General features: G+C 50.3%; 1 protein-coding gene across 4 annotated transcripts in view; it reads left to right on the forward strand.

The window, feature by feature from the left end:
* SEZ6 (seizure related 6 homolog) overlaps nucleotides 1–26,837 on the forward strand; it is a 109,075-nt gene that overhangs the window by 63,788 nt on the left and 18,450 nt on the right. For all 4 annotated transcript variants that reach the window (XR_014558463.1, XR_014558464.1, XM_083715063.1 and 1 more), the window contains exons 2-7: nucleotides 11,529–12,254; nucleotides 15,548–15,684; nucleotides 19,298–19,490; nucleotides 23,727–23,912; nucleotides 25,240–25,408; nucleotides 26,478–26,644. Coding sequence is in view for 2 of the 4 variants with exons in the window: in XM_083715063.1 (XP_083571189.1) it covers nucleotides 11,529–12,254; nucleotides 15,548–15,684; nucleotides 19,298–19,490; nucleotides 23,727–23,912; nucleotides 25,240–25,408; nucleotides 26,478–26,644 (1,578 nt within the window). In the remaining 2 variants the exon portion in view is untranslated. The remainder of the gene's footprint in view (nucleotides 1–11,528; nucleotides 12,255–15,547; nucleotides 15,685–19,297; nucleotides 19,491–23,726; nucleotides 23,913–25,239; nucleotides 25,409–26,477; nucleotides 26,645–26,837) is intronic.

A 26,837-nucleotide genomic window follows, 5' to 3' on the forward strand; every position in this document is an offset into this window, starting at 1 on the left:
AATCTTTATTGATTAGGGCAAAGGGCCAAAGCAGTGTGTTAGAGCAACTGCTTCACCCCCCCCCCACAAGGTCCTGGGTTCAATTCCTGACAGCATCTCCAGTTTAAAAGGACCAGGTCCTTGCACTCGGATGAGAAGACCCTTCTCAGTTGCATGGGGAAGACCCTCCCCTGCTGGCGACCCCAGAGGGCTGCTACCACTCAGAGCAGACACAACTAGGCTGGACGGACCAAGAGTTTGACCCAGCTAGGGTCCTCTTCTCATGGTTAAAGGAGCAGCAACTCATGCAGAGACACAGCGGTCTCCTCCTGGCAGCAGATTCCAGCCCTCCTGGAGCACAGATGCTGAGCAAAGGCATCTCCTGAGGTGGTGTTTGTTAGTGTCACAATTTAAAACCTAATACTGTTTTGCTAGGGCTGAGCCGGGCCGCCTGACATGACTAATGACCCTGTCGGAGAGGATGTCTCTTTTCATTTAACCTCCCTGCGGTGCTGGCTCCCTCCGCGCTGTCCTGCAGACGCGATGGTTGCTTCAGTGCTGTGGGACACCTCTGCAAAAAACTACAAGGGCACAGAGCAATGGCGGCGGGGGCTGCCAAACCGAGTCCTTACCTGGCCCAGAGAGGACGAAACACACATCCTGCAGGTTGGAGACCCAAGGGGCAGCCAGGGCACCCCCAAATCTGGCACAGAGGGGCCCTCTGTGCGGATACCTGATAAAGTGGATACCTTCTCGGTGGTGGTGCCCGCCCTGTGGAACGCCCACCCATCAGATGTCAAAGAGATAAACAACTACCTGACATTCAGAAGACATCTGAAGGCAGCCCTGTTCAGGGAAGTTTTTAATGTGTGACATTTTAGTGTATTTTTGGTCTTTGTTGGAAACTGCCCAGAGTGGCTTGGGAAACCCAGCCAGATGGGCAGGGTACAAATAATAAATTATTATTATAGTGGTACCTCAGGATGCGAACGGGATCCGTTCCGGAGCCCCGTTCACATCCTGAATAGAACGTAAGACGCCACAGCGTGTGCGCAGGTCGCATTTTGCCGCTTCTGCGCATGCGCGTGACGTCATATTGACGTCATATTGCTGCGCATGCGCGAGCGGTGAAACCCGGAAGTAACACGCAACCTGAAAGCGCTCAACCTGAAGCACATTCAACCCGAGGTATGACTGTATTATTATTATAAAGAACTGCCAGAGGAGGAGGAGCCACCACCAACCAGTCCCTGAGAGTGCCGGTGCCAAAAGCTTTGGATCTCGACCAAAGAGCGACATTTCGCACATCTTAAGCACAGCTGCCTCTGTTTTCGCATCTACTTGTTCTCATAACTCCTCGTGATAAGTCACCAGCAATTTAGTGTGTGGATTTTGCATTTTTTGGTTCCAATTTGGCGCGAGGGCTGTGGGATAATAACTCCCACCCCCCTCCCCGGCCCGCCGCCGCCCTCTCCCTCTTGTTCACATTGCACTATCGATTCCTCGTGCCTGTTTCTTTAATTCATTCCTTTCTTCATCCCTCTGGCCAAAATCGATTCTTTTTGCACGGAAGGGCTCCCTTCTCTCTCCTCACACACACAGACACACACATTTTGCCAGGCTTACACACACACACACACCACCCAGCCACAGACAATGCGCTTGGATGATTATTCCGGCTTGCTGAAGCTCATGTTTGCTTTCTTAATGGACACCTCAATGGGGGAATTTGCAGAGCCCAATGCAGAAGCACCCTGTGCTCTCCAGGATCAGACAAATTCACGGGGAAAGAGAGGGCTATCGATGGCTACCAGCCACGGCTGGAGGCAGCAATGTTTCTGAGTACCAGTTTCTGGAAACCATAGCAGGGAAGGGCCACAGACCATTGGTGAAGCCCCTGTTGCGAATGCAGAAAATCCTGGGTTCAATCCCTATTGGCATCTCCCAGGCAGGGCTGGGAAGGACTCCCTGCCTGGACAGCCGCTGCCAGTCAGTGCAGGCAGTACTGAGCTAGATGGACCCCAATGGTTTGACTCAGTATTAAGGCATTCCTATGTTCCTATTGCAGGGGTTTGACCCACATGGTCCCTTCCCACTCTGTCACTCTTTGATTCTTTGATCCTGTTTAAGCCAGCCCTTAATTCAGGACCATGAGGACTAGAATCTTACTTTATTTTTGAGCTCTGGTTCCGTAATACTGCAACTGCTTTACATTGCAGAGGGTCCCAGGTTCAGTTCCTGGCATCTGCAATTAAAAGGTCCTCCCTCTCTTCCCACTCTCTTCCTGAAAGCCTGGAGAGCAGCTGCCAGTCAGAGCTGGTAGTATTAAGCCAGTTGGGAAATACAGCGAATACAGTGGCAACTTATGGGTCCTTCTCCTAGCAAACGGAGCGGAGGCAGAGAACTCTTATGTCTTGCAAGGCCTAATCATAGTAACCCAATGAAGCACCCCCTACAGGCTGAACAGCTGGTGGATCTGAGCCCTTCCCTCTCCCTATGTACCTCAGACGCTAAATAAGCAAAGCCTCCATGTTCAGAGGCAGTGTATCTACATTTTGTGACCTCAGATGGGAAGGCAGGGAGGAGTTCTGGCTGTCCTCTGTTGGAAGCAGGAGACTGGGGCAAACGAACCCCTCTTTCTCCCTCTCTTATATTTATTTGATCTAGGGAGCCTGGTTTGTTTGTTTTTTTTAAAATAAATGACCCTGTCAAAAATAAGAAAAAAAGTAGAAAAAAGAGGCAAGCAAAAAGAAAATACAAAATACAGAAAAAATAAAAACAATTAAAAAACAAATCCAACTTTCTATAATTTATTCTTCATTCACTTATTTCCCTGACCTCCCCACACCTCCCTTTTTTGTATTCCAGTTCAGTTGGTAAATTCAGCAAATCCTTTCCCTCTTCATTTTTATCTAAATCCTTTATCTTAATATATTATAACTTTACTTTCTCACCTATTAACAATCCATTTTCACATGCTCCTTTATAGCATTGCTGCTAAAGACCACTTAATTTCATTCCAACAACATTCTAACATTCTAGGGAGCCCGTTTTTGTCCCTCCTTCTGCATTGCCTCTCTGGCAAGCCATAAGTTTGGCATCTATGTGTGTGTGTGTTTATTCCCGCTGCGGCCTTGAAGCCCCCGCAGCCGCCTCTGCCGCACTCATCTGGGTCACGGCGCTGCGCTCTCCTGATGGGGCCGTTATTAGTATTTCAATTTATTTACCCGTTTTGCCGGCACGCAAGTACCCATTCGGTAGTTCCATCTCATTATCGGCGCCATCAGGAGAGCAGCAGGAAAAGAGTTATATCCGAGAAAGAAGGTGGTGGGAGGGGGGAAGGGGGGAGAGATGGCAGGGTTGGGCCGGGGAGTTTGCAGAGCCGGGGAGCTTGCAGGGAAGGGCCGGATCCAGCATGTGAGATTAAAGCGGAACAGAAGGCCCTGGATTCAGCCTGCGGAAATTGAGCTGCAAATCCGGGTCTGCAAATTGGAGCTCTGTGAAGACATAAGAACAGGCTGCTGGATCAGGCCGTCTAGTCCGGCATCCTGTTCTCACAGGGGCCAACCAGATGCCCCAAAGGGAAACCTGGAAGCAGGATCCGTGCACAGGAGCCCCCTCCATTCCTATGGCTTCCCGGAAACCGGCATTCCTGCCTCCATCTGTGTGGGCAAAGCAGAGCCACAGTGGCTGGCAGACCTTAAAAGCTCTCTCCTCCTCCATGAGATGGTCCAGTCCTCTTTTAAAACCATCTCGGCTGGTGCCCATCACTGCCGCGGTGGAAGGGAGTTCCACGGTTTAACTCAGCACTGCATGGAGAACATTCTGTTCTCTGTCCCGAATCTTCCTACATTCAGCTTCATTGGAAGGCCACATGTTCTAGTTTAAGCATATTATGATGATGATGATGATGATTTATTATTTGTACCCCGCCCATTTGTACCCCGCCCCAGCCAGTCTGGGCAGCTTCCAACAAAGATTAAAAAACATTAAAATGTCACACATTAAAAGCTAAACAGGGCTGCCTTCAGATGTCTTTTAAAAATAAGATAGCTACTTATTTCCTTCACATCTAGTGTGAGGGCGTTCCACAGGGCGGGTGCCACTACCGAGAAGGTCCTCTGCCTGGTTCCCTGTAGCTTTGCTTCTCGCAGTGAGGGAACCGCCAGAAGGCCCTCGGCGCTGGACCTCAGTGTCCGGGCAGAATGATGGAGGTGGAGACACTCCTTCAGGTATGGGCACATGGGCTGGTTTGAAAGGTTGGCAACTGTGAAGCAGACGGCTTAGCAATGCCCACACTTTGCCTTTTGCAAAACCGGGGTGTGTTGGAACAGCTCTGTGGGTTCCCAAAGCCCACAACCAGAGCTGAGTCTGAACCAGGAGGGCTATTGAATTCCAGCAGGTGGAGAGCCTTAGACCCAGGTGCCAAATGTTGCTCTCGATGTCTCTCCATCTGGCCCTCGGGACTCTTCCCCAGGCCACACCCCCTCTCTCAAGCCACACCCCCTTAAGTTGACCCTAATTTGCGCCCTACTTGAGTGTTCTTGCCTGACTGGGAGCGTGCCTTAAATTCTGCCTCTTTGCTTGTCTCAGTGAAGGATGGATTGGGGCCGGATAAACTAGTCACCTGCAGATAGGCGAAGTTTAATTTTGCCTCTGGCTCCACTAGGAGGAAATGTGGCCCTTGGTCTGGAAATGCTTCCCAGCTCCTCCCTGGAGGTGCAGGAATTTGCAAACCAATTTGCAAAGTGCGTGCTTTCTGAGCATGTGCAGAGTGCCTCAGCCTCCGCAGCACAGACTGGATAGTTAGGAAATCAGGCTGACGTAATCCGCAAAGGCAAATAAGTGGAGAAGGTCTCTTATCGGGAGAGGTGTGCAGAATTTGACACATATGCTCTCGTGCACCTTAGGTTTGATTCCAGCATTTCAGGGGGTTGGGATAGATGACCTTTGGGGGTCCCTTCCAACTCTACGATTCCAGGATTCTATCCAGGGAGGGACAGGCTTTTCCCCAGGGATGAGGCCGGACCAGGGATGAGGCCGGGCTGCGTCTCTCCAGATGTTCCTGCGCTTCACCGCCATCCCTGGCCATTGGGAGTCCAACCACATCTGGAGAGCAGCCTTTTTGACCCTGTGCCGTGTGCCTCAGCTTCCCCGGCGGGTGGGCAGAGGTGCTGGTGGGGTGCTGCGCCCGGAGAGGAAAGAAACGAGTATTTTGGAGCTGACAAATCAAATGGGGATGGGGGGAGTGTACGGTTAACGAGCCGAACGACGCAGCATTGGAGTCTGGGACGCCGTGCTAATCCCCTATTAAAACCTTAAAAGGGATCCTGGTGCCTCTCCATATAAACTCATTAACTTTTATGGTGTAATAAATGGATTCTATTAAAACATAATTCCCTCCATGCTGGGGGCAAGTTAACCTCTTTAAGCGGCAGCGGAGGGGCCCCCCTCCCAACCGGGTGTCACGTGGCAAAGGCTGGCACCAGTATGGGTGACGGCAGTGCCACAGCGCGGCTGGCACTAATCGAAGTTGCCCGTTTCCACCCACCTTTTAATCTTTCGGCTTTAAAGTGCCCTGCTGTCGCTCCTTTAGCTGCAATCTGGCACCCATAAATGTAGCAACGGGGGAGCTTCCGCTGACTGGAGGGAGGAGGGAAATCGTAGAATTGTGGAACCAAAAGGGGACCCCCAAAGGTCATCCATCCCACCCCCCTGCAATGGAGGAATTGCAGCTGGCAGGAGACCACCTGACCTCGGTTTATAAACCTCCGAGGAAGGAAAGGCAAGTCGCTTGGCTCGTGAGTTTCAGGGTCCATAAAGGTTTGGCTGTGGTGGTTGGGGGGAACTGAAGCTCCCCCCCAGATGTGACTGAACTGCCATCCTGCCATCTTGTGGCAGGCTGTTCCGCTGTTTAATATCGGAATGTAGGAAGCTGCTTTATACCCAGTCAACCCGTTTGTCTCTGGTGCCAGCTGGGCAAGCAACACGTCAGGGGGCGTCAAAGCAGGAGTGGGGGCGTGGCCTAAGAGAGGGGTGTGGCTAGGCAGGAGGTGTGGCCTGGAGAGATTGCCGAGGGCCAGGCAGAGGCACCCAGAGGGCCACACCCCTGAATGAGATGCACTTCAAAGGCTAACTGGACGCAAAGGAGACCAGGATTCTTACCAGGCCTGCTGGCAGCCCGTAGACCCGGCTCCATGGCCTCTGGGGGGCCCTTAATAATAATAATAATAATAATAATAATATATGAACTTTTGGTCTGTGCCTTTGTCCTCCTTGCCCAAGACTAGAGTCATCTCCCTGCCCAGGTGTGAGGGGTCCAGGCACCGATCCAGATGGCATTGCACTGCCAATTAGAATGTAAAGCGAGACTTAACGCGAGGCGGATTAATTACGACTGCGGCTGCCCCTTTGAAGAGGCAATTAAGCCTCTTCAGAGCTGGCTGCGGTTTACGAGGCTCCATCTTGCGGGGGCCGTGTGGGTGCCTCTTGGAAACGGGGTTGTCAGGTAGAAACGCTGGGCGGGAGGCAACTACGTTCTGCTCAGAGCCATGCCCATTCAAATGGATGGAGCGAAGTCCGCCATGCCCATGAATTTCAACCGGTCTACTCTGAGTAGGCGAACCTGCCCATTTTGGGTGCTTGTTTTCGGCTCTCTGCATTGGTTTGTGATACTTTTTTTTTTAATGTCCTTGTGAAAATTCGTCAGCATTAGGCGCAGATTTCTTCCAGTAAGACACATTTTTGTAGCCAGTTTTGCCTGATCTACCCGCATCTGCAAAGCATGTTTCACCTCATATTTACATTTCCCCAAATTTGATGCCATTTTGTGTGTTGCTTTCACTAATATGGGAATTTATATGAACCCGTAACTGTAGAATGTGCATTTCTGTACACTGCTCAGTTCCGGTTTGCGAACCTTTTCCAGAAGCCGAACGTACTCCATTTTGAGTGCCCTGCTTCCGATTTGAGTGCCACACTTCGTTTCTGAGTGTTACGCTGAGGCCTGTCTGTTTTTGCTATTCATTTTACGTTTTTGTTTTTGCGGCTCTTTTTTGTTTTGTTTTTGTGACTGTGTGGAACCCAGTTCAGCTACTGGTGGATTGAATGCGTGACTGCAGTACACTGTTCATTGCTTTTTTTATGGATCGATGGTCTCGTTAGATAGTAAAATTCACGTTAAAATTGCTGTTTGAGGGGTTGCTTTTAAAAGTCTGGAACGGATTAATCCGTTTTGCATTACTTTCAATGGGAAAGTGTGCCTTGGTTTTGGAATGCTTTGGTTTTGGAACGGACTTCCGAAACGGATGGAGTTTGAGAACCAAGGTACCACTGTACAAGGAAGGAGATGCTGGCACAACATCAGGAGGAACTTTCTGAGCTTTTTGACAAGGGAAAGGAGTCCCTTGGAAGATGACGTCCTCTACTTCATGGGAGGTTGGGTGGCCACCCGTCAGGGATTCTTTGCAGGGGGTTGGTCTAGATGCCCCTTAGAGGTCCCTTCCAGTTCTACAGTTCTGTGATTCCATTATTCTTCAGGCCCATCCCGGTACTCTTAAAAGCACAAGAGCAGGCTGGGTGCTTTTTTTCCTGACAGTCAACAACTCAAGACTTAGGCCAGGCTTCCTCAACCTCAGCCCTCCAGATGTTTTGGACTACAACTCTCATGATCCCTGACCACTGGTCCTGCTAGCTAGGGATCATGGGAGTTGTAGGCCAAAAACATCTGGAGGGCCAAAGGTTGGGGATGCCTGACTTAGGAGATCCATTTTGCAGTGGGTGAGTGACAGCAACGAAGCTTGAGATTTGCACCCTAAAATTATATCGTAATTATTGTTGTTGTTAATAGCAGCCCTAATAATAATGTTTAAAGCGCCTTTGCTATGCATGTTCTCCATAATGGAGGGGCATTGATCACCTTCATTGTACAACTTTCGGCGTCTGCTGGAGACACCATTATCTCCCCCCAGCCTTTGATAGCTAAACTGTCTTGTTTTGTGCGAACCACCTCCTTGGCTGAATCTCTTCCATTTCAGAGGAGGGTTTTGGGGGGTGGGGGTGTTTTATAAGTATTTTTTTTTGTTTTGGTTTGGTTTATCGTGGTAGATTCCATTGTCATAACCTGCCCCGGGCCATTATGGGGTCAGCCAGGTTAAAAAAAAATACTTTAAAATAAATAATTTGCCAAGAAGAAAACTCCCTGGCCTTGAGGCATTTACAGCCCACACTTTGACACAGGAAGAACTGGAGGCTGCAGAGGGAAATGGAATCCTTGGATGAATGGATTTGTTGCATTTATTGTGGGAATGTTCAGGGATGCAGGAGAGGATATATTCTTTGGTTATAGCCTTTCCAACTTGTGTTAACAAGTTCATAATTTAGCAGAATAACATTCCCCTTTTTAAACTCACAGCGGATGCGTTTGCTCAGGCTCACTAAAGCCTCTATAATAACGGTTCTGGTATTTTCCCCTAATTCCTTCATAAAAGATAAGACACGACACGGTCGTCTATAAAAGTATAAAAAGAGTTTACTCACTCACATTCTGTTCACAATCGGATCCCAGAAGGCAGACTTAGCTTAGAAAAGTAACATACACCTGGAAACTATCTCATAAGGAGACAGTCCCTTTGTCCTCTCTTGGCTGGATGCCAATAGAGCATCTTTGGCCAAGCAGATGTTGCTTCTTTAATGCATGTAGTCAAAAGGGGGAGAGATGGCTGCCCTGCCCTGTGCTTTTGTTGTTACCTGCACAGGTGAGGCCACGCCCACCTCCAGTCACATGCAGAGGAAGTCTGTCCCAGCCCAGAAGGAAACAGGAAGTTTACCTGCTGACTGGACAAACATTCCTCCCCATATGTAAACATGTTCACTCTAGGAATGTTGTACTTGACTGCTCTTGTGTTTCACATCCCACCTCTTTCTCCAAGGAGCATGAGGTAGCATGCATGGTTCTGAACCTCGTTTAATCCCCTCATCCACACTGTGAGGTAGGTTAGACAAAGAAAGAGAGAATGACTACACACAATGTGGTCCGTGGTCGGGTGAGGGATTTGAACCCTGATCTCTCCCAGGTCCTAGCCTGACACTCTAACCACTAGACCACCCTGTCTGCAGTCGGAGGCAGCAATCCTTCCGAAGGCCAGCTGCTGGAAACCACAGGGAGGGGAGAGTGGCTCTTGTGCTCAGATCCTGCTCACCGGTTTCCCATTAAGAGCATCCGGTCAGCCCCTGTCAGAACAGGCTGATGGTGCAGCCATAAAACCGCTGGCACATTTGTGAAGCTAAGCAGGGTCTGTTATGGTTTCAGCTTGGAGGAGGGACCACATTCTGAGATTCCAGGGGGTTGGACTAGATGACCCTGGGGTACCCTCTGACTTTCTCGATCTGCAGCAGAAGGGGGGCTTCCGGTCGGGAGTGACGGTGCCACGCAGCTCTCCCCTGGCGCCTGCCCCATTCATCCGAACGAGGCCAGTCCGCCAGGGAGGCATTTTTGATGGCTCATTACGGGCTAATGAAAGCAGTCTAGCAATAAGCCTAACAGCTCCTAAATGCCGCCGCGTGCCTGGCTTAGCGGGGAGATAATGTGCGGGAGCCGAGGCAAAGCGCCCCACGGGGGGACCTGCCTGCTTAAACTGGTTGACGCCTGCAGCGTGCAGATAGCATTCTTGGCTCGTGGCTTCTGCACCCACCTCCTCTGCTTCTTTTCTAAAAAACTAAACAATAATAAGTTTGACTTGGAAGAAGTGTGCCCCGGGGGCATGTGCAGAGTGCAAATGCCACCTGTCTCTCTTCGCTGTGATTCCTACATTGTTGGACTAGATGACTCTAGAGGACCCTACGCTACAACTCCATCATTGTACAATCTGGACTTCTTCCCCTGCGTTCCCGCAGAAACCAACGTCATTTTCGGAATATGAGTCAGCCTGCCCTATAAGATTGGCAGCTGGGGCTCTTCCGTTCCCCCCCCGTCACTGCTGTCTTGCAAAAGGTGATCAGTGATTGCTTTCTTTTCACTGCTTGGGGGGGCTTTTTCATCCAAGGGCCGCATTTGCTTCTGAATGACCTTTTGGGGGCCACATGCCGGGGTTGGGAACCAGGGCCAAAAATGTCCGGAACAACAGCTTACTTTCCAAACCTTCAGCTGGCTCTTGCACGTCCCTCCTTTCTTTCTGTCCTCTATCCTGGCAAAAACACATGCAAAGAGGGGGTGGAGAGGGTCCTTGCGAGGGCAGTGGCCTGGGGAGGGTCCCCAAGACCAGAGAGAGAGTCCTGGGGAGCTGCATCTGGGTCCTGGGCCTCAGGTTCTCGCCCCCAGCCAATTGCTGCAGTGGCACCCAGCTGTGGATTCCTCTTCTGCGGGGTGTTTAAGCTGCCCCTCTCTCTATCGGGGTCCCTGCTGTCATTTTTAATGACTTTCTCCTCCTTCGCTATTCATATTCCCTGGGAAGAAAGATGATTGAAGGGGCAGCATAAAAACCACCCGTACGACTTTCCCCAGCAAACTTTTGCTGATCGTTCCTGCTGCTTTTCAGAAAGAAATATTCTGCTGTCAGTTCTTTATGTTCGGGCCCAGCTTTAAAAATCAGTGCGGTTTTTTAATTGCTGCTCTGCTGATCACAAAAAGATAATTAGATGGTTACTGGGTCCTTTCCCCCCCCCCATTTTTTGCCTTTTTGCAACCTCTGTCTTTTTTAGAGGCAAAGTTATAAATTTGCTCAGTGGTTTTTTAAGAAAAAAATGTTTAGGGGTACTCTCATTTTACTAATCATATTGAAATACTGCCCATCAAAGAGGCCAAACCTAGATTCCCCCCAGAAAAAAAGCACTGAATTTGCTTATAGATAAAAGAAGAACAAGAGGCCCCTCTGGGCAGGGAGTTCCAATCAGGTGCAAGAAAAGATCCACACAGATCCCATTGCAGTAATCCAGTCTTGAAGTAACCAAGAACCCTCTTGGTGGTGTCTTCTGCCAGGCAACTTTGGAACTCCCTGCCTAGAGAAGTCAGGCTGGCTCCCTCCTTGCTAGCAGGTGAAATCAGCTTTATTCCAACTGGTCTTTGGAAACGGGCCGTTTTTTAAGGAAAGGGCTTTTATAGTGCTGTGCTGTTTCTACTACTTAATTCATTCTGGAGGTCTGTTCTTAACCTGAAACCGTTCTTAACCTGAGGTACCACTTTAGCTAATGGAGCCTCCCGCTGCTGCATGATTTCTGTTCTCATCATGAAGCAATTTCTTAACCTGAGGTACTATTTCTGGGTTAGTGGAGTCTGTAACCTGAAGTGTCTGTAACCCGAGGTACTACTGTAACTGTATTTCAATTGATTTGATTTTCATTTTGTTTTTATTTTATTACACACTTTAACTATTCTCCTTTATAGTTTTGTATCTTACCTGTTTGGGGGAAAGGTAGGATATAAATAAACAGAAACAATAACAATAATAATGGCCAGGCTTTCCCAGGTCAGCGATGGCTGTAGCTTTTGCACCAATTGCAGTGGGTAACCTTCATCGGCAATCTTCCTCTCTCTCTCTCTCTCTCGCACCCAGGACTCTCCGCCGCGGAGCCCGACAGGCCAGGGGTCTCTGAGGCTGAAGGGGAGCCCACGGTGCCCCCCACCCCCGATGAGCCAGAGCGCGAGGCCCACTTTGTCACCACGGCACCCACCCTGAAGCTCCTCAACCACCACCCTCTTCTGGATGACTTTCTCCACGAGCCCCTCCTCAAGAAAGATTACCTGCGGCAAATTCCCTTCCTGGCTGCCAGCCTTGTGGGTCCGGGGCCTGTCCTTCCAGATGCTGACCTCGGCCCGGCCCCCACAAGCAACCTGGCTGACCAAGATGGCCGCCCTGCTCTCTCCCACGCCGCCACCGGGCCGCCCACCACGCCGCCCATGACCACAGCCTCCCCCACGGCCCTGGCAGGTGGGAAGGCTGAAGGGAAGGACGTGGAGAGGACCCCCGAGATGGCCAAGCCGGCCCTCACCACAGACCTCCTGACCACAGCCATGGGGCGGTTGGTGCCGTGGGCCAAATCCGGTCCGCTCTCTGGCCGCACGCAGCCGCCGGTCACCCCGGTGCTGGGTTTCCAGGCCGGTCTCGGTGCCTCGGGCCCAGCCACCACCGACGTGTTTTCCGGTGGCACCCCGGGCACGGCAGCTGCCCCCACCGCACGACCGGAAGTGACTACGCCCAGGCGGGTATCCGGTGAGGATGAGGAGACGGCCACCACGACCATCAAGACCACCACCATCATCACGTCCATTCTGGGTGCAGGTGGGTGACACAGGTGGGGTGAAGCAGTGGAGGAGAGGAATCGAAAACGGCAAGGGTCATGGACTGGTTGGTCGCAGAGGAATGGTGGGAGTTAATAGCTGGGAAACCCCAGGGGAAGACCCTAAAAGTGGCCCTATTTTTCAGGGACGTCCTTGATTTAGAGATTAGGTCCAGTCGTGGTCAACTCTGGGGTTGCGGCGCTCATCTCGCTTTATTGGCCAAGGGAGCCGGCATACAACTTCCGGGTCATGTGGCCAGCAGGACTAAGCCGCTTCAGGCTAACCAGAGCAGCGCACGGAAACGCCGTTTACTTTCCCAACGGAGTGGTACTTACTTATCTACTTGTGCTTTGATGTGCTTTCGAACTGCTAGGTTGGCAGGAGCAGGGACCGAGCAATGGGAGCTCACCCCGTCATGGGGATTCAAACTACCGACCTTCTGATCAGCAAGTCCTAGGCTCTGTGGTTTAACCCACAGCACTACCCGCGTCCCGGAGTCAGGCGTAGGCAGCAACTAATCAATAACTCACCCAAGGCCAGTGAATTCTTTATTCAAGGAAGCAAACCGCAGCTCAGGCCTAGTGGTCTCAGCAACTCTTTCTGGGAGATCTCGCCAAAATGAAGTAGTTGCAAGGCCCACAAGGACTCCTCTTTTCCAGGGTCTTCCCCACATAGTCTGCACACAAGCACCCTCTGCTCTGGCCATTTCATTTCTCTGCAAGTTCTCGGAGACCAGGGAGGAAGCTGGTTGTAGCAGAAGACAGAGGATCCCTGGATTCTTCAGCAGCCGGCCTCCACTCTGCCTATTGACCCAACCTCTCCAGCCTCTGATTCTGCACTGCTCTCTGCCCCAGCCTCTTCCTGCTCACCAAACCCTGTCACCCCTCCTGCTGCCGACATCTCCTCCTCCCAGTCTTCTCCCTCTGACCACTCATTGTCATCCCACCACCGCTCCCCTGGCTCTGAGCCATCATCATCATCATCATCATCATCATTTATTATTTCTATCCCGCCCATCTGGCTGGGTTTCCCCAGCCACTCTGGGCGTCTTCCATCAAAAGATTAAAAATACATTAAAGCATCAGTCATTAAAAGCTTCCCTAAACAGGGCTGCCTTCAGATGTCTTCTAAAAGTCAGGTAGTTGCTTATTTCCTTGCCATCTGAGGGGAGGGTGTTCCACAGGGCGGGCGCCACCACCGAGAAGGCCCTCTGCCTAGTTCCCTGTAACCTCACTTCTCGCTTTGAGGGAACCCCCAGAAGGCCCTTGGAGCTGAACGATGGGGATGGAGACGCTGCTTCAGGTATACTGGACCAAGGCCGTTTAAGAGATAAGTCCAGAATCAGAGGCAGAAGTTGAAGCAGGAGGAAGGCCAAGGGGCAGGGATGGGTCAGGCTTGTGAAGAGGCACGAATGTCTCCCCCTCCTGCTGCGACAAACTCCTCTCCCCTTTGGTCTCCCAGAACCAGAAGAGGGATGAAAAGGGGCGGAGGAGGGTTTGGCTTCATGCAGACCCCGTCTTCGATTTGAAGAAGAGTCGCTGTGCTCATTAGGACTGGCACTCCTGAGCAGATCCTGTTTCTTCTAATAAAGAGTTAACTTCACTTGCTCTGTGTGATTTATTGCTAGCTCGCTCCTAACAATCAGGGTCACAACAGCCCTGTGAAGTAGGTTGGGGCAGAAGAAAAGGATGTTGCCAGACCCCCCCCCATAACTTCCAGGAAGCAGCGTGGCCAATGGGGAGAGGTGATGGGGCTGCAAATGCCCCCCCCATCCTTGACCTTAAATATCCGCAGCGGACGCATTGGCTCAGTCAGAGAGCCCAAGTTGCTCAGATCTTCGGCATTGCCAGGCGTTAGATCTGAGCTGTCGGGAGCTGAGCTACCTAAATTTTAAAAGTGCTTGGCTTTGACCCAGCCATCCCAGGTCTCCGGAAGAATGCCGTTTTAATTGTCAGGGAAACCGTTTAGGGAACAACAATGGAATTAATTATGGATTGGAGTGTAGGAAATAGCCGGAAGGCAGGGCTTGGGTTTTTCTGTTTTCTTTCTGTAATGAAAGGAGCAGCGAGAGATTGACGTTCAAAGGGGCCTGCCCTGCTTGGAGCTGGGCCAGGAAGGTTCCGGGGCCTGAAGGGGAAATGCAAATGGGATTCTGCACACACGCCCCAAAACACACACACACACACACACACACACAACTTATTACAGAAAAGTTATCCTGCACAACTCTGGTTGAAATGAGATTGGAAAATCGGGATCACAGGGCGCAGCTCAGTGGTTAGAGCATCTATTTTGCAGAAGATCTCCGTTCCCCTGTCTGACACCCTGGGGAACCTCTGCTGCCAGTCAGTTCAGACAACTGAGCCAGATGGAACAATGTTCTGATCTACTGGTAGTTTTTGGCTTCCTGTTCTCCTCATGTGCAGCCCTTAGTAATTCAGAAGCCTGAGGACTGGAATCTTGTTTTTACCTTAAGATGGAGGAGCTGGAACTGATTGGTAGAGCGGCTGCTTCACATGCAGAAGGTCCCAGCTTCAGTCTCCACTGAAATCTCCACGCAGGGCTGGCGTAAGACCCCTCTGCCTTGAAACGCTGGAGATAGCTGCTGCCGGTCAGTGTGGACAATACTGATCTCAGTGGGCCAGTGGTCTGACTTAAGGCAGATTATGCAACCCCCTAGAAGCATATCCAGTTAAAATGATCAGGTGATGGGAAAGAGACCCTCCTCTCTCCCTGAGACCCTGGAGAGCTGCTGCCAGTCGGTGTGGGCAATGCTGAGCTCGATAACTCAGTGGACAGACTCAGTATAAAGCAGGTGCCTGTTTATTTGGAGGAGGAGGGCACCATTTTGCCCCCATCTCAGATGATCAAGAGGATGGAGCAACTGCCGTATGGAAAAAAGCTTGCGACATGGGCCAACGATAAAACCAAATGCTGGAAGATTGAGTCCTTCATGTAGCAAAGAGTTAGGCTGTGGAACTCCCAGCCACAGGAGGCAGTGTTGGTCGCCAACCTAGATAGCTTCAAAAGAGGATAAGACGAGTTTCTGGAGGAGGAGAGGTCTGTGAAGGGCTACTAGCCATGATGCTTCTGAATACCCATTGCTAGAAACCACAGGAGGGGAGAGTTTCTCTCACACTCAGGTCCTGCCTGAGGGCAACTGGTTGGCACTGGCTGGATCCAGCAGGCTCTTCTGAAGAGCAGGAGAAGGCTTTTGAGGCTGGCTGTGATGGGGAGATAAGAGCTTAGAAGTGCTCTCTCCTTTGTCTAATATTTTGCCCTCTTTGTGCATAGGTCCTTGCAGCTGGAACCTCACTGGCCCCAAAGGCTCGCTGGCCTCTCCCCTCCCCTCTGGCATCCCGTACGAAGGGGGGACCCTCGACTGTACCTACACCATCTCTGTGTACCCTGGTTATGGCGTCGAGATCCGGGTGAGTCATTGAACCTAGCCTGGTAGGTGTCATGGCCTGGCGGGATGCAGCCAGGGAACCCCCAAGGAGAGAAGGCTCAGGGCCAGGGGAGGGGTGGTGGGAGGAAGATGAGGGGTCAGAGGGAGAAGAGGGAGAGGACTGGGAAGAAGAGGTGTCGGAAGCTGAAGAGGCAACAGGGTTTGGTGAGCAGGAAGAACGGGGGAGAAAGCAGTGCAGAATCAGAGGCAGAAGCGGAGGCTGGAGGGGAGGGAAACCAAGAGGCAGAGGGGAGGCTGGGTGCTGGAGAAACTAGGGGGTCTCCCCCTCCTACAGTGACAAGCTCCCCTTTTTGCTGGTCTCCCAGGACCAGTAGAGGTGTGAAGAGGGAGGAACAGAGAGTGGCATGTAGGCATAGTCTCAGACTATGGGAAGGACCCGAGGGAACAAAAGACTTCGGGAACTGTGGGAAGATGGGGACCTTCAGCCCCCCAAACTGCCTCCTCCGGGCGAGATTTGCTGAGATGAGTTGTTACTCCTGTTTCTTTGAATGAAGAGTTAACTTCATGTGAATTACACCCGTTCCTGGCTGAAACTTCGGTCTGCAAAGACCCCTTTAGAAGAAACTGGTCCTCAAGACCCAGGACAAAATTCTGGATGGATTTGGAGGGTGTGTCTGAATGCTTTTAGATTCTCCAGCAAGGATGGGGGACATTTTGTAGCCTGAGGGCTGCGTTCCTTGAGCCCCAGATTTTTGTCCTTTATCATCCGTAAGAGCCTCGGCCCCTTTTCTGGAGTGGGGGCAGGTAAGACGAAGGAGGCAGGCAGACAGAGGAGCCCCTCTTCTTGCCTGCAGGGTTAAGCGAGGGGAGGGACGCTGACACGGGACCCTGGCTGCATTCTAATGCCACGTTACAAATACAGACATCTTGTCTCAGGGATGCAGCCAGCCGTGCCAGCCCCAAAAGGCAACAGCAGCAAATGTCAAATCGATAGACGTGGCATTTGGCCGACATTTCGACAATACCTGCTTTCTCCCTCCGCGCCGCGTCCCCCGGGGCTTCATTAGGCCCAGGCGGAAGGAGGCTTGGCGGGCGGACGTGCCGGCGGAGGGCCCTGCGGCCGTGATACCACCTTCGGCCCAGACTGGGGGGGCTCTCCCCAGTGTAGCATTAGCTGGTGGGGAGGGCAGGGGGGGTGTCGCGAGCATCTTCAGCGAGGTGTAAAAAAGACTCCTGAAATTCCCGGGGGGGGGGGGGGAGAGATTTCTGTGAAATTGGGACTCTGTGAGATTTCCTCTTTTTTTCTCTTTTTCTTCCCTGGCAGCTAAATGAACAACTGCCTGAAATGCTCTCCTTACACCTCCTTGAGCCATTCTGGGGAACGGAACATCCCCAATGTAGGCATTACATTCTTGCAGTGTAGGCAGCGAAATCCGCACCCAGGACCTGGGTCTGGCGAGAGAGGGAACCATGTGGTGGGTTGGGGTTTTTTAAGAGCAAAAGCAGTGATATCCAGGGACAGGCGAATTGGTCAATTTCAGTTTCTTGGGTTTTCCGCCCCCCCCAGATAGATAGATAGATAGATAGATAGATAGATAGATAGATGATAGATAGATGATAGATAGATAGATAGATAGATAGATAGATAGATAGATAGATAGAGATAGATAGATAGATAGATAGATAGATAGATAGATAGATAGATAGATAGATAGGCTGGGGTGGTCTAGAGGACCTCTAGGTTTGTTCTGATTCTATATTTCTTTCCTTTGTGTGTGGCGAGCAGCGACCGCCTGCTCCACATCCAGGCTGTGCTCGCCAGGGCTTTTCTCCTCGTGTTCCTGTCTCTCTCCTCCCATAAATCACTTAGCATCCTGCTAAACCTCATGGAGAGGGAGATCCCCATCCCACCAGCACTCGCAATCTGGTTCCCCTTCTCCGTCTCGGCGGACTTGCTCTTCTGCCGATCCATCTTGGGCACCTTTGGTGTAATTAGTGCAAGGAGGCTCCTGACTTTGGCCGTTTATCACCGAGCAGCTCTGTTTAATTACCGTAATTAATATACAATCACCACTTTAATGAGAGACGGCAACAGTGACTCGTTTATCAAGATAAGTTATGCAGCCGTCGCCACCGGAGCACGTGGCAGCAACCGGGAACAATATGCTTTGCGTAGAAAAGGGCTTGGGTGCAACTCTGGCAGCATCTCCAGGCAGGGCTCCGAAATATTCCCCCTCTGAAATCCTGGGGAGCTGCTGCTAGTCAGTGTAGGGAATATTAAGTTACGGTAGATGGACCATGGGTATCAGTCAGTAGAAGGCAGCTTCCTATATTTCTGTTTAAAACATTTCTTTAAAAAAAAAATTCATGAGGACTAGGCTCTTTCTTTTCACGTGAAGGGCTGCAGCTCAGGGTTTTGCATGCAGAAGGTCCCAGGATCATTCTCTCATGGCATATCCAGGTTGGGCTAGGAAGGATTCAGGACACAAAAATAGAAAGGACTTATTCAGGCAGCCTGTAGTTAAACTGTGGAACTCATGTCCACAAGAAGGAGCACAACAGAAACTCTCCCCACTTGTGTTTCCCAGCAACTGCCATTCAGAGGCATTTACTGCTCAGTGGATATTCAAGTTCCCAGTTCTGGCTCTGTTCACCTGTTTTTTGTACAGTGGAACCTTGGTTTCCGAACGTAATCCGTTCCAGAAGTCCGTTCTACTTCTGAAACATTTGAAAACCGAGGATCAGAGGGCTGTCAACAAGTTCAATGGGGGAAATTGAGAAATGTGCCGTTTGATTTCCGAGGCATGTTCAAAAACGGAAGCATTCACTTCCGGGTTTTCAGTGTTTGGCTTCCGAAACATTCTGCAGCTGAGAGATGTGCGAAAACCAAGGTGTGACTGTACCACTGGTGGGACTCCTGTAGACAAGAACCCACCCTGTTCTGGCAGAAATAGCCGATTGACAGCTGAACGGCCTGGTGGACTCTCCTTCCTTGGAGGTTTCCAAGCAGAGGTTGTCTAGTTTCCCTTGCTGCAATTCCTGGGGTTGGACTAGATGACCCTGTTAGAATTCCTGCTCCGTGATTGCAGTCATGGGAGTTTTGTCTTTCACATGACTGTATATGTTTTGACTCCACAGAGTGGGAAGTGACGGAGGCAGGATGTTTGTGTTCCTGTGTTCCATGAAGTGGGACTATTGTTCTTTCCCTTTGCTGTCTGATGCTAGAGAGAGAGGGAGCCACGTTGCAGTGCTCCATGTGTGTTTATATGTAAATAAAGTAGATTAGCCCAAATGCTGAGTTGCTGAGGTCTGTCATGCAAGCTACGAAGACTGTGGATCCCTAAGTGTGCCGGTGTCTGCTGTGATGTTCGGGCAGCAGAAAGTTTTTGCAGCTCCCGAATGATCGACCAGGAGGGAGAGAACATGCCAATCGGGCATGTGTCTCTACCAGAGTCCTACTCAAGTGTAAGCCGAGCTCCTGACAGACCCAGGGGACCCCTTCCAACTCGATGATTCTGTGATGACCTTAAAGGTGGCTTCGCCTGTGGTAGACCATCCCCATCTCATCTCTCGGTGGACGCAGCTGGGTTTGCATCCTCAGAGTCCCTCTTCCTCCCTTCCTTCCCTCTCTGCAGGTCCAGAACATCAGCCTTGCGGAGGGAGAAACGGTTACCGTGGAGACGCTGGGGGGCGTAGAGCCCGTCGCCCTGGCCAATGAGTCCTTCCTGATGCGTGGGCAGGTGATCCGCGGACCGACCAATCAGGTCGTGGTGCGCTTCCAGAGCCCATCTCCCGCCAACCCAGGGACCTTTCATTTCCGGTTTGAAGGTGAGAGCGCAGATCCTTCACCTACCACTAGGGAGGACATGCAGCTGATTTATTCTAAACCAGTGGTTCCCAGACTTTTTTTTGTTCGTAGGTGCATTGCCACGCCCACTTTCCCCTCTGGCCACACCCACCCCTGGCATATGCCCCCCCCTCTCCGGAAGGTTTCCCCAGAAATGAATGTGTCAAGTGTTGGACGAGGACCTGCGAGGGCAGGGTTCAAGTCCCAACTCGGCCATGAAGCAACGTCAGGCCAGTCACTAACCTACTCCCTGGTCCTAAATGGGGTAACTGTGCCCCTGAAGGACCAGGTGCACAGCCTGGGAGTTATTCTGGACTCACAGCTGTCCATGGAGGCGCATGTCAAGTCCGTGTCCAGGGCGCCTGTCTACCAGCTCCATCTGGCACGCAGGCTGAGATCCTCCCTGCCCGCAGACAGTCTCGCCAGAGGGGTGCTTGCCCTAGTTATCTCTTGCTTGGACTACTGCAATGCGCTCTACATGGGGCTACCTTTGAAGGTGACCCAGAAACTACAACTAATCCAGAATGTGGCAGCTAGACTGGTGACTGGGAGCGGCCACTGAGACCACATAACACCGGTCTTGAAAGACCTACACTGGCTTCCAGTAAATTTCCGAGCACAATTCAAAGTGTTGGTGCTGACCTTTAAAGCCCTAAATGGCCTTGGCCCAGTAGACCTGAAGGAGCGTCTCCACCCCCATCATCCAGCCCGGACACTGAGGTCCAGCACCGAGGGCCTTCTGGCAGTTCCCTCACTGTGAGATGTGAGGTTACAGGGAACCAGGCAGAGGGCCTTCTTGGTGGTGGCGCCCTCCCTGTGGAACGCCCTCCCACCAGATGTCAAAGAGAAAAACAACTACCAAACTTTTAGAAGACATCTGAAGGCAGCCCTGTTTAGGAAAGCTTTTAATGTTTAATAGGTTATTATATTTTAGTGTTTTATTGGAAGCCGCCCAGAGTGGTTGGGGAAACCCAACCAGATGGGCGGGGTATAAATATATTATTATTAGTAGTTGTAGTAGTAGTAGTATTAACCCCCCCCCCCAAGCAGCAAATGGTGGGAACGAGAAGCAGGAAAAGGTGTTGTTTTTATGTATGGCCCCAAAACATACGGTACCTGTCAGGATTCTTGGAGTGATCTTTCTCGCTGCACCCACCCCTTCTTGGCAGATGCATGCGAAGAAATTCACAGAGCCTTCTGTTCCCACCCGATGCCCGCCTGCCTGTGGATCTGCAGGCCGCTCCACCAGCCCGCCCACGGCACCAGCCCGGGTGCCGTGGCAGCGCCAGGATTCCCTTCCCACCCCCTCGCAGCTGCAGTGCAATTAGCTAATTGGGAGCACGCTAATCGCTGTCGGAGCTAATCGCCGAAGCTGGCAGGTTAGAGCGGGCACCCACCAAAGACTCGCTTAATGGGGAGATAATTGGTCCCAGCAATTAACGTAATTTGCGCGGAGCACCAGGGAAGGGAGGGGCTGGCATTGAGAGAAATATATATATATATATACACCTGTCTCCCAGCCCCACAGGGCGCCCCGCCAATGTTGACACACCCTGTTGCAACAGCTGAAGCCCCCAACACACACACACAACCGCCTTTCTCGCAACTGGCACCAGAGGCGAATTTCGACCGGTTCAACCGCAATAGGTGCAGAGCCTCGGCGTGATGTCACCGTGATGTCAGATGGAAGGTGATTGGTGGCCAGGAGCCAAATTTTGATGCCCCGCAAAATTTAAAATTTGAGACCCCACGGTCTGCCCCTGCTGGCATTGACCACTGCCTGTGCCCTTTCTTCCGGCACATGTGGCCAGTGGAATCTGTTAGGAGTATTTGCACCTTCTAATAACCTTGGTCCAGCTCTCTTTATGGTTCAGCTCTCACTTCCATACATCACTAGCTGGACCATAAAGAAGGCTGATCACTGAAGAATTGATGCTTTTGAATTCTGGTGCTGGAGGAGACTCTTGAGAGTCCCATGGACTGCAAGAAGATCAAACCTCTCCATTCTGAAGGAAATCAGCCCTGAGTGCTCACTGGAAGGCCAGATCCTGAAGCTGAGGCTCCAATCCTTTGGCCACCTCATGAGAAGAGAAGACTCCCTGGAGAAGACCCTGATGTTGGGAAAGATGGAGGGCACAAGGAGAAGGGGACGGCAGAGGACGAGGTGGTTGGACAGTGATCTCGAAGTGACCAGCATGAGTTTGACCAAACTGCGGGAGGCAGTGGAAGACAGGAGTGCCTGGCGTGCTCTGGTCCAGGGGGTCACGAAGAGGCGGATGCGACTAAACGACTAAACAACAACAACAAATAACCTTGGGCCCATCACCTTCTCTCTGCCAATGCTACCTCGCAAGGTTGTTGTGAAGATTAAAAAAAAATACATGAGAACAGCGTGCTCCTTGCATGAAAGATGGGATATCGCTGCAATAAATAAGTGAAATAAATAACAACAACCAACACACAACATAGAACCCATTTGTCATATTCAGAGACAAAATCGATCCCAGATAGGGCTGTGTTCATGCGTTTATTTCCTTATTGCTGTTAAAACATAGCTTTGCATTTAAAATCTCCATTAAATCACTTTGAATTTAGAAATAAATATTTAAAGCCTTAAAAAAAGACGTATAAATATAATATGATGTTCCTTTAACAACCCCCTCCCACTCCCAATACACATAGATTTATATTTAAATCTGGAGCAGCAAATCACTTGAAGTAGTTAAATATTTAAAGCCTTTACCCCAAAAAAATCTGTAAAAAATATACCGGTAATAGAATTCTGTTCCTTTAATCCTGCATACCAATCTGCAGCAAATCACTTTTAAGTAGATAAAGAAAGAAACATCTAAATAGCTGTATGAATGGAATGGGTCACATGCAATGGCAACCTTACTCAGAGTAGACCCATTGAAGTGAATTTGGTAGTTTGGCTCTGTGAATCTCAATGGGCCTGTTCTGAGGAGGACTTAGTTGAGAGACCACCCAGTATTTATATATATATATATTTATTGTTTATTCTCTGGGCATAAAAAAGGTGTCAGACTAATTCCAGATTAAGCTTTTGCTTCATTCGACTAGCAGAGAAAAACTGTGTCTTTTTACAATTGATCTCTTTTCCCCTGACTTCTACCTCTTAATTTCACTTTAAGGATTTCCCCCGCACACACAACATAATTTCATATTTTGTTTTGAGACGGTCTAGTATTTTGAGAGTTATTGTCATGATGTATTGATTTTGCATTTGTTCACTCCAATCATAGAATCATAGAGTTGGGGCCCCCAAAGGTCATCCATACCAACCCCCCTGCAATGCAGCAACCGCAACTAAAGGATACCTGGCAGGTAGCTGTCCTACCTCAGGTTAAAAACCTCTGAGGAAGGAGAGCCCGCCACCTCCCGAGGTGGTGTGTGCGAGAGCCATTTTAGGCACACAGTATTTACTTGAATAGTGTGGCATAGTGGTTAGAACTGGGGACCTGGAGGAGGCCAGGGTTCGAATCCCCACTCAGCCAGGGGGGCCAGCCGCTGAACTCTCAGCTGAACCTTCCTTGCAGGGGATGAAATGGGGAGGTGAGAACCTTGGGAAACATGGTATATATATGTAATAAATTATTATTAATAATAACCAATACAAGTTGAGTTAATAAATAAACGACATCACACCTTGAACTCAGCCAGCAACAACAATTTGGATGTGCTACAAACATGCAACACCAGATGGCACCAGAGAGCAGGAAATATTTAAAAGCCATTTTGCATAGGGTTTCCCCCGTTTGTTATAATCTAATTTCTGACTAGTTTATAGTGTGTTTTCCCCCCTGCACGTAGACCCACCCCTTGTCAAATCTGATTCTCTCTCAGTGGGGAATTTGTTGGAAATTCACCCTAATCTGCTCTATTTGACTCGCCGTACATTTAAATCACAGCCCAAGAATCCTGGGAACTGTAGTTTGACTTCTCACAATGCTACATTTCCCAGCTCCCTTAGCAAACCGTGGTTCCCAGGATCCTTGGGGAATGTGTGCGTGTGTTAAATGGGTTTTTAATGTACACAGCCCCAGTGGCGTAGCGTGGGGGTGCAGGGGGGGCCGGGCGCACCGGGCGCAACATCTGGGGGTTAGGGGGCGCAAATTACTTGCCTTGCCCCGGGTGCTGACAACCCACGCTACGCCACTGCACAGCCCAACTCTCCCCGTCTCTTTTTCCTTTCCCAGCCTACCTGCTCAGCTGTGTGTTCCCCACGCGCCCGCCCTACGGGGAGGTCTCTGTCACCAGCGTGCACCCGGGCGGCCACGCCTGCTTCTCCTGTGCCACCGGCTACCAGCTGCAGGGCCAGCACTGCCTCACCTGCCTCAACGCCACCCACCCCTTCTGGAGCGCCCGGGAGCCCACCTGCGTCGGTGAGCAAAGCCAGAGGGGACAGGAAGGGGGGGAGCAGTTTGTGGGTTTGGGAACTGGCAGGGCATCTGACCTCAGCAAGCTTCTCCGGTCGACCTCTCCCTACCGTTGGGCAAATGGAGGCAGCTGCCACAGGAAACTCAGAATCCTCTAGCTCAGGGCTGCCTCTGCTGGTTAATATTAATATTGCAATTTTTTTACATATACAGTGGTACCTCGGGTTAAGTACTTACTTCGTTCCAGAGGTTCATACTTAACCTGAAACTGTTCTTAACCTAAAGCACCACTTTAGCTAATGGGGCCTCCCACTGCCACTGTGCGATTTCTGTTCTTATCCTGAAGCAAAGTTCCTAACCTGAGGTAATATTTCTTGGTTAGCGGAGTCTGTAACCTGAAGCGTATGTAACCTGAAGCGTATGTAACCCGAGGTACCATTGTATATATACATTTTTATTAGTTTTAAACATGTTAATTATCATTCATACAACAAAACGTCTCATCTTATACAATAATTTTTGGACTTCCGTCAACACCTCTGATGATTTTCCGTCCTTATCACTTATTATGCATTTCTTAATTTCCTATGACCTTTAGTTATCTTTAACTAATAATTCTCCTCATTATCTTTTTTGCAACATTTCAAATAATTCACCTTACAAAACTTCTTGCAAACCTTCTAGCGTAATCTGTTCCTCACAATTGCTTTTCAGATAGTCCATTTGCTTTTCAAATAGTCCAGTCTTCAGAGAATCTCTGTTCCGCAGGTTTCAAATCCTTCCTGTTAGTTTATCTAATTCTGCATAGTGCATCATTTTCACCCTCCATTCTTCTTTCGTCGGTAATTCTTCTTGCTTCCAATTTTGTGCCGATAATATTTTTGCTGCCGTCACTGCGTACAAAAATAACTTACAATCCTTTCTGTTTATATCATCAACCTACAATGCCAAGTAAAAATGCTTCTGTTTCTTAATAATGTATATTTCAACATCTTCTTCATCTCATTATATATCATTTCCCAGAAGTTTTTCACTTTTTCATATTCCCACCACATGTGATAAAATGTTCCTTCTTTTTCTTTACATTCCCAACATTTATTACTAACTTTGTACGTTTTAGCTACCGGTAATTTTACGGGCGTAATGTACCATCTATACATCATTTTATCACATTTTCTTTTAAGGTTAATATTGCAATTTTTACATACCTGGGGCCTGCTCTGCAACCCTGCAATGTAGGATGGGTAAGGAATGTGGATGGCAGTGAATAAATTGATATTGTTGGGGGGGAGCCCTTCCTGTAGCCCCACTGACGCGTCCCTTCTCTCTGCAGCGTCATGCGGTGGGGTGATCCGGAACGCCACAACCGGGCGCATCGTCTCGCCGGGCTACCCTGCCAACTACAGCAACAACCTGACCTGCCATTGGCTGCTGGAGGCTCCCCAGGGACAGCGGCTGCACCTCCATTTTGAGAAGGTCTCCTTGGCCGAGGACGACGACAGGTTGGGAAAGAGAGAGACCTTGAGTTTTCAGGACGACGCGGTCATGGGGCAGCTGTTCCCAGGACATTGGGGCTGATCTCACACTGAATCCCTGTGCCTGCCCCTGGGTGGGGTTATAGAATCATAAATTGTATGGTAGGAAGGGGTCCCCAACGTGGGTCACACACGCACGTGGGGGGGCAATTTAATTTTTAAGGGGGGCAATTCGAGAATGAGTTAACAGTGAATGGCCTTCCTCCACGTGAATAGGAGTTCACTTTTTGAATAATAAGAATTATATGTCGGTGGTGACATTGTTCTACCCAGACACTAAGGTACAGCGCCAAGGGCCTTCTGGGGTTCCCTCAATGCGAGAAGTGAGGTTACAGGGAACCAGGCAGAGGGCCTTCTCGGTGGTGGCACCCACCCTTTGGAACGCCCTCCCACCAGATGTCAAGGAAATAAACAACTACCAGACTTTTAGAAAACATCTGAAGGCAGCCCTGTTTAGGGAAGCTTTTAATGTTTGATGCATTACTGTATTTTAATATTTTGTTGGAAGCCACCCAGAGTAGCTGGGGAAGCCCAGCCAGATGGGCGGGGTATAAATAAAAAATTATTATTATATTATTATTATTTTAGAGATACTTAGGTGGGGCATGGCCCCCAAAAAAGGTTGGGAACCACTGATCTAGCCCAACCCCCTGCGAATTCAGGAACCACACCTAAAGAATCGCTGGCAGGGGGGGCATCTGATCTCTGTTTAAAAACCTCAGGTGAAAAATAGAATTGCAGAGTGGGCAGGGAGGCCACGAAGAAGTGGATTTAGGGCAGCGTGGTGGCCGCAGTTGAGCAGAACGGAAGGCGGGACACACACTGAATTTGGGCCTGACACACACACTGAATTTTGGCCTAACCCTAACCCTGACACAGGGCGCTGCTGAATTATGAAAGTCCAAAGTCCTCCCCTGAATTATGAAAGTCCAAAGTCCTCCCCTGCCCCAAGGGTCATCCAATTAAACTTTGCAATTCTGACCTTTCTTTTTCTTAATCATGCTGGGATTAAGCCACTTCCTTTCCCCCCTCCCAGGCTAATAATCCGGAACGGGAACGACATTGAGGCTCCGCCCGTGTACGACTCGTATGAGGTGGAGTACCTGCCCATCGAGGGTCTGGTCAGCACCGCGAGGGGCTTCTTCATCGAGCTGACCACCGACAGCAGCGGGGTGGCTGCTGGGATGGCCCTGCGCTACGAGGGTGAGTTGCCAGAGGGCACACGGGGCAAGGCGCTGGGCTTATTCCTTTAGGACAGCTACTCCCAAACCTTTAGGGGGCCCCTGGGTTCCATAAATCCCCCCCCAGTGCCCCCACCCTATTAAAATGCATTATTCAGAATAGTGGTTTGCATGACCCACTAAGGAAGATAATAGCAGAGTAAATTCAAAATAGT

This window comes from Podarcis gaigeae (assembly GCF_964106915.1).
Source record: "Podarcis gaigeae genome assembly, chromosome: 15".
NCBI lineage: Eukaryota > Metazoa > Chordata > Lepidosauria > Squamata > Lacertidae > Podarcis > Podarcis gaigeae.